The sequence below is a fragment of the Lepus europaeus genome, chromosome 14 (assembly GCF_033115175.1).
Source record: "Lepus europaeus isolate LE1 chromosome 14, mLepTim1.pri, whole genome shotgun sequence".
Taxonomy (NCBI): domain Eukaryota; kingdom Metazoa; phylum Chordata; class Mammalia; order Lagomorpha; family Leporidae; genus Lepus; species Lepus europaeus.
Genome location: NC_084840.1, coordinates 40,916,921 through 40,924,887, shown reverse-complemented (window position 1 = coordinate 40,924,887; position 7,967 = coordinate 40,916,921). Strand labels below are relative to the sequence as shown.

The 7,967-nt window shown below is 49.2% G+C and overlaps 1 protein-coding gene across 2 annotated transcripts in view; it reads left to right on the top strand.

Annotated features, from left to right (window-relative positions):
• The first annotated feature begins 394 nt into the window (after positions 1-394).
• Positions 395-7,967, top strand: part of FAM171A1 (family with sequence similarity 171 member A1) — a 139,209-nt gene continuing 131,636 nt past the window's right edge. For both annotated transcript variants that reach the window (XM_062210502.1, XM_062210501.1), the window contains exon 1: positions 395-570. In XM_062210502.1, the coding sequence (XP_062066486.1) occupies positions 474-570 (97 nt within the window). In that variant the 5' untranslated portion in view covers positions 395-473. The remainder of the gene's footprint in view (positions 571-7,967) is intronic.

Sequence of the window (7,967 nt, the reverse complement as noted above, 5' to 3'; positions counted from 1 at the left end):
GTTCCACTGAGGGAACACCCCGGGAGGTCACACCTCGGGCACAAATGCCTCTGCCCCCACAGGCGGGTCTCTCCTCTCTCCAGGGCTCTCTGCAGGAGCCCGGGGCGCGCGGTGGGCACGAGGGGCGCGGGGGCCCGGGCTCCCGCGGCGCGGCGGCCGCCAGGTGGCACCATGGGCCCGGACCCGGGCGCCGCCCGCCGGCCGCGGGGGCGGGGCAGGAAGGGGTTAAGGCGCTGGCGGAGCCGCCGCCGCCGCCGCTGCCGACGCCGCCGCGGCTCTTCGGGGGAAACCCGGCGCGGGGCGCGGAGGAGGGAGCGGCCGCTGGCTGCGGGGCCGGGCCAATCGGGCGGCGGGCCCGGCGCGCGCGGAGCCAGGCAACATGGAGGGAGGCGCGGCGCCCGGCCGCCCGTGACGCGCCGCTGCCAGGCCCGCTCGTCGGCGAGCCCTAGCCGGCGCGGCTCCGCGGCTCGGAGATGAGCAGGTCCGTGGCGCTGCTGCTCTGCCTGCTGAGCTGCCACGTCTGGAAGGCGGTGACCAAGACGCTGCGGGACCCCGGCGCTGGAGCCCAAGGTCGGTGGGCGGCGGCGGCGGGGCCGGGGGCTTTTGTGTCGCGCGGGGCCTGGCGCAGAGGCGGTAGCGGCGGCGGCGGGAGGGTCCCGGGCCGCATTGTGGCGGCGGCGGCCGCAGCCGCTGGGCCTGCAGCCCCCGCGCCTGGCTCCCGAGGGGGCGGCGCCGCCCAGGGACCCGGGGCCCGCCGGCCGGATGCTCCCGGGGGACCGGGTGCCGCAGCGGGCGGGGATGCGGTGGCACCACCTGCCAGTGGCTCCTCTGAGTGCATCCAAGGGTCCTTTCCTTTATGCCGCGACACGGACGCGCGGCTCCATCTCCTTCACCGCAGCGAATGGGGTCTCCCAGGGCTCCGAGCTGGGGTCCGGGAAGCCTGGGCGCGAGGTCTGCTCCAGGTCCTTTTGTTGTGGCGGGGAGGGGGCGGTCGCCGCCCTAGGGTGCACCCTGTGCCCCTGGGCGCTGGGGTCCACGGCCGCAGTCCGCTACCAGCCTGCCACCGTTTGGGAAAGTTTCGGGGTCTTCCCCCCACCCCATCCGACGTCTGTTCCAGACCTTTAGGGAATTTGCCCAGCGGCCCGGGAATCATCCTTAGAAGAGGAGAAAAAATTGGAACTAGGAGGCCCTAATCACTTAGAAGAAGGGTGGAAAAAATCATTTGCAGGTCTGTGTGTCCCCAGCTTGTGCCTTTTGTCTAATCTTTGGCCTCTGCAAATCTGCTTTGCAGCCCTGGGAGTAACGTGGTCACCTCTGAGAATGGCCACAAGCCTGCCTTTTGTTTTTAAAAATCGGAATTTATTTGCGGCTAACCCTGATGCTTCCTTGACAGGCATTTCTGGGCACAAAATCGAGGGCTTCTCTGTGGCTGGTCTTTTGGAAAGGGGGACTGGGGGCCGCAGGGGTGAGCGTCCTTATTCACCCAGGGCACAGCTGCCTGGGCTTCCTCTGGCTTCTCTGGTCCCCAGTGGGGTGAGTTCTTTGCAGCTCTAGACCTCCGCTTGCCTGAGGCCTTTTCTGGAAAGGATGTGTGCACCCTGCAGAGTCTGCTCTGCAGGCTGCATGAAGGAGGGGCTCCCCATCCTCCCAGTATCCTGTTGCTGGGACCCTGCCTTAACCTAACCCCCTTTCCTCATGCTGATTCACCCCAGGTGCCTGGGAGCCAAGGAGCTGGGTGTTGTGATGGGAAAGCGGAGAAGGGGAGGCCAGGCCAATTACCTATATGTGGAATGAAAGGTTTCCATGTTCATCACTTGCTGACACCTCTTGAATGCATTGCTGCTTCTATAGCTGTGGTTCAACATGGCCATTATGAATCGTACATAGATGTAGTAATGAGTGTTATGGGGGATGCACAGTGATAAGGTACAAAAACTCTCACGTCTCCTCATGTAGGAAATGAATGTTTAGGATGTTAGGTCATCAGCCTTTTTCATTCATATCCTTGTACTGTTTTTTGAATCAGCTATCTTAGCAAATGTGATATTTCCACTTCAATGAGGCCATTAATTCCAAAAAGAAGGTTGGATTTTTTGCTTTGCACTAGAAATAGCAATCTATGGGAATGTTGACTTCATGCACTTATAAAATAAGGGAAAACACAGCTTCAGTTTTTTTTTTTTAAGTTGTGAAAAAAAAAAATCTGGGTTTAGATCTAAGACCATGTCTTAGTGAGCTCTTGCTGCTAAAAATCAGATTAACTAAACTCTATGAAATGGAATACTCTGTAAAGTAAGGAATGAATGGTGGACCTGTTAGGATATTTATGCCATAGGTAGGCATATCTTAGGATATGGTGTGGTATGGTTTGCATGAAAGTTCAGATGTCTTGGAATATTTCTGCCCTTTAATTACTTCTTTGATTGTTATTTAGGGTAAGGATGGTTTTTTTTAGAGTTAAGCCCAGGAGTTCTATCAGAAATCAGAGTATCCCTACCTAGCATCTGGATTTTCAGCAAGTAGCATTTTTAAGGGAATGGTTAGTTTCTCTTTCAACATTCAAGGATCATCTTCAACCCACTGAGTTCTTCAAACCATCTTGACACTAAACTACTCTGTATCTTATGATACAGTTTTAATTAGTTGGAGAGGCAGAGAGAGAGAGAAATAGACAAGAGAGAGAGAGAGGTCCTATCTACTAGTTCTCTTCCCAGATGCCTGCAACAGCTGGGGCAGGAGCCAGGAACTAAACTCACATCTTCCATGTAGGTGGCAGGGACCCAACTACTTGAACCTTTACCTGTGGACTCCCAGAGCAGGAAGCAGGAATCTGGAGCAGAGCTGGGACTTGGTTATGGGATGCAGGCATCTTAATCACTATGCCAACCGTAGTTAAATTCATGTAATCTCTACTCACCTTTCATTGCGCATTTTCCACAGCAGGATGATTGTTTTGTACCTAGTAGGTGCTCAGGAAGTGCCTGAATGGCTGAAGGTTGAAGAAGGCTAATCCAGGGTGGCGCCGTGGCTCACTAGGCTAATCCTTCACCTGTGGTGCCAGCACCCTCAGTTCTAGTCTTGGTTGGGGTGCTGGATTCTGTCCTGGTTGCTCCTCTTCCAGTCCAGCTCTCTGCTGTGGTCTGGGAAGGCAGTGGAGGATAGCCCAAGTCCTTGGGCCCTGCACCCGCATGGGAGACCAGGAGGAAGCACCTGGCTCCTGGCTTCGGTTCGGCGTGGCACGCCGGCCGTAACAGCCATCTGGGGGTGAACCAATGGAAAAAGGAAGACCTTTCTCTCTGTGTCTCTCTCTCTCACTGTCTAACTCTGCCTGTAAAAAAAAAAAAAAAAAAAAAAAAAAAGAAAGAAAGAAAATGAAAAGCTCAATGTTTACTTTCTCCAAAACCTAATTTGTAAGAGTTTTGCTTTTACTATAGAAATGGTTAATGGGGCCAGTGCTGTGACAGAGCAGGTTAAACCTTCGCCTGCAGTGCCAGCATCCCATATGGGCACTGGTTCACGCAGAAGATGGTCTAAGTGCTTGGGTCTCTGCCACCCATGTGGGAGACCAGAATGTAACTTTTGGTTCCTGGAGTCAGCCTGGCTCACCCCCGGCCATTGCTGCCATTTGAGGAGTGAACCATCAGATGGAAGATCTTTTTCTCTATGTCTCGTCCTCTCTCTCTCTCTCTCTAACTTTCAAATAAACAAATAAATCTTTTTTTTTTTTTTGACAGGCAGAGTGGATAGTGAGAGACAGACAGAGAGAAAGGTCTTCCTTTGCCGTTGGTTCACCCTCCAATGGCCGCTGCGGCCGGCGCACTGCGCTGATCTGAAGCCAGGAGCCAGGTGCTTCTCCTGGTCTCCTATGTGGGTGCAGGGCCCAAGCACTTGGGCCATCCTCCACTGCACTCCTGGGCCATAGCAGAGAGCTGGCCTGGAAGAGGGGCAACCGGGATAGAATCCGGCGCCCCAACCGGGACTAGAAACCGGTGTGCCGGTGCCGCTAGGTGGAGGATTAGCCTGTTAAGCCACGGCGCCGGCCCAGATAAATCTTTTTTTTTAAAAAAAAACCTTCCTAGAGGTTCCCAAGGTACTGCCATTGTTATGCATGGAGTTCTCACACCTGGCTTGCAGTGGGAGCTCAGTGGCTTCTATATGCCCAACTCCTATAGTTTCCCATGATGTGAGTTTTATTTAGATGTGATGCTTTTAAGATAATGTCAGCACAAGTTGTGCTTCTGGGGTGATCCTCTGGGTATCTGAGCCTTTCAGCTGATCCTGGTGATCTAGTAACTGCAGCTTGATTTGGAGAGGACTAGACCTCTGGGAGAAGAGAGAGGCAGCCAACCACTCACCACTCCTGTTATTACAGATTGTAGCTTTCCTTAACTGAACAAAAGTTAGCACTCCATTGCAAAATATCTTACTGTTAGATACCCAGCAACCAAATAAGATCACTTCCGAGCATGAAGTCCTTAACCCAGCCCTGACCTTCCTTCTGGCACTAAGTGGGCTGCTGAGCTTCAAGATTGCTTCCCTGCAGCCGACTGCTCTTCCAGAAGAGCCCCCTCCCTCAAGCCGGTGTCAAGGTACAGTGTTGCAGAAGATGCAGAAAGCAGAGTTACTCAATACTTTGGGGTTAAAGTTTCTGTAACATTTCCAGGCAAAAAATAGGTACTATAAACACTTCACAGTAACTTGGGCAAAACACTTAATAAGAAATCATTCTACAGCTAGTTCAAATGCATGATTGGTCATGTGACTACTATCATTCTAGAAATCATTTTGCAGTTACAGTAAGAGAATCTCAAGCCAGACCTTATATTTTATCTTGAATAATAAGTAGCAGACTAATACCAAGAAATTTTACAGATGTTAGTCTCCTCAGATGACATAATAAAGTTCATTTGATAAAGAAAGTATCATTTAGTTCCTGGGATCTACTTGGAATATTATGGTATATGGTTTCCTTAAGTTTCAGGTCTCTAGTTTTTCTCTAAGAGATCTCCAAACTCTGATACACATCCACGGGGGCTGTGCTTATTCAACATACGATTCAAGTAACTTTTTTTTTCTTTTTTCTTTTTTTCTTTTTTTTTTTTTTTTTTTTTTTGACAGGCAGAGTGGACAGTGAGAGAGACAGAGAGAAAGGTCTTCCTTTGCCGTTGGTTCACCCTCCAATGGCCGCCGCGGTAGGCGTGCTGCGGCCGGCGCACCGCGCTGATCCAATGGCAGGAGACAGGTGCTTCTCCTGGTCTCCCATGGGGTGCAGGGCCCAAGCACTTGGGCCATCCTCCACTGCACTCCCTGGCCACAGCAGAGAGCTGGCCTGGAAGAGGGGCAACCGGGACAGGATTGGTGCCCCGACCGGGACTAGAACCCGGTGTGCCGGCGCCGCAAGGCGGAGGATTAGCCTATTGAGCCGCGGCGCCGGCCTTTTTTTCTTTTTTAAAAGATTTATTTGTTTATTTGAAAGGCAGACATACAGAGAGAAAAGGAGAGGGAGAGAGAGATCTTCAATACACTGGTTCACTCCTTAAGTGGCTTCAACCACTTGGGCTTGGCCAGGCAGATGCCAGGAGCCTCTTCCCAATCTCCCACATTGGTGCAGGGGCCCAAGCACTTGGGCTGTCTTCCATTGCTTTCCCAGGCCATGAGCAGGGAGCTGGATGTGAAGTGGAACAGTCAGTACATGAACCATCTCCTATATGGGATGGTGGCATCACAGGTGGTGGCTTAACCTGCTACATCACAATGCCTGCCCCAACTTTAGAATGTTTAAAGACCACAGTTGTAGCTAAATTATCAGTTCTAACAAACATGGAACTCACTGTACTTTAAATGTATTTTTAAAATTAAGCTTCAGCACTCTAAATAGACAATTTATTTGTATGAAATAGCTTTTTTTTTCCTCCCAAAGAAACCTTTTATTTAAGGAACACAAACTTCATGCATTTTGTTAGTACAACTTCAGGAATATAGTGATTCTTCCCACCATACCCACCCTCCCACCCACTCTCCCACCCCTCCTCCTCATCCCTCTCCCATCCCCAGTCTCATTCTCTACCAAGATCCATTTTTGATGAACTTTATACACAAAAGACCAACTCTATACTAAGTAAAGAGTTCAACAGTTTGCACAAAAACAAAAACAACAAGGACAAAAAAACCTGTTCCTCCACAGTAGAGACAAGGGCTGTCCAAAGACATTGCATCTTTTTTTTTTTTTTTTTTTTGACACAGGCAGAGTTAGACAGTGAGCGAGAGAAACAGAGAGAAAGAGAGAAAGGTCTTCCTTTTTTTGTTGGTTCACCCACCAGGTGACTGTTACAGCCATCTGAAGCCAGGAGCCAGGTGCTTCTTCCTGGTCTCCCATGCGGGTGCAGGGCCCAAGCACTTAGGCCATCCTCCACTGCCTTCCTGGGCCACAGCAGAGAGCTGGACTGGAAGAGGAGCAGCCGGGACAGAATCCGGCACTCCAACCAGGACTAGAACCCCTGGGGTGCTGGTGATGCAGGTGGAGGATTAGCCTAGTGAGCCACAGGGTCTACCAAGACATTGCATTTTGAAGTTAATTTCACTTCCTTTTTTCCAGAAGCTTAATTAACTTTAAAGAAGCACCCAAGAATGATACATTTTTGCAACCACTTTGACATAATAATAATGCAACTCTTTGTGGAGAGAGGACCTGCATGGGAAGTTAGTGCACAATGACTCTTGTGGGTTTGTTTGTTTTTTTTTTTTTTTAAGATTTATTTTATTTATTTGAAAGAGGAGTTATAGAGAGAGGTAGAGCGAGAACAAAAGAGAGAGGTCTTCCATCCACTGGTTCACTCCCCAAATGACCATAGCAGCCAGAGCTGAGCTGATCCAAAGCCAGGAGCCAGGAGCTTCTTGGTCTCCCTCACATCCCAAGGACTTGAGCCATCCTCTACTGCTTTCCTTCTTGTTAACTTAACAATAACACACTTATGTATGATGTCAGTGATCACACAGAGCTCTTGATGTGAGCTGCCTAGGCTATGAGAGCTTTTTGAATCCACAAACTCCATCAGTATTTAGACAAGGCCTAAGCAAAGTAGAAGTTCTCTCCTCCCTTCAGAGAAAAGTACATCCTTCTTTGATGACCACTTCTTTCCATAGGAGTCTCACCCACTGAGGTCCTTCATGTAGGACAATTTTTGCCACAGTGTCTTGGCTTTCCATGTCTGAAATGCTCTCATGGGCTTTTGGAGCATTTGGTCCTTTTTAATTATGTCTATTATTATTACCAGACACTCCAATCCTATCCATATGATCAATTTAACTCTTAAGATAGTATTTTTATCGCTTAACCTACAGGGATTTGGGGGTCCCATGGCAAGTTTTTAAACTGTACCGTTAGAAGTAAGTCTGTAGGAATGTGTGCAGAATTATACAGCTTTTCAGTTACAAACTTCATACACTTCATAATTAAAGCTTTAAGAACATGATGATTCTTCCCACCATGCCCACCCTCCCACCCATACTCCCACTCCTCTTCCTCCTTTTCTTATTCTCACTCCTATTTTTTACTGAGATCTATTTTCAATTGACTTTATGTATATAGTTAACTCTATGTTAAGTAAAGCGTTCAACAAATAGTACATATTAAAAAGAAACTGTTCCTCAACAGTCAAGACAAGAGCAGTTCAAGTCATTGCTTCTCAAAGTGTCAATTTTACTTCTACAGATTGCCTTTTAGGTGCTGTAGTTATCACAGGTCAGGGAGAACATATGCTTTTTGTCCCTTTGGGACTGGCTTATTTCACTAGGTATGATGTTTCCTGATTGATTCATTTTGTTGTAAATGATGTGTAGTATTCCATAGTGTATATCTTCCATAATTTCTTTATCCAGTCTTCTGTTGATGGGCATTTGGGTTGATTCCATGTCTTAGCTATTATGAAATGAGCTGCAATATGTGGGGGTGCAGATAACTCTTTCAT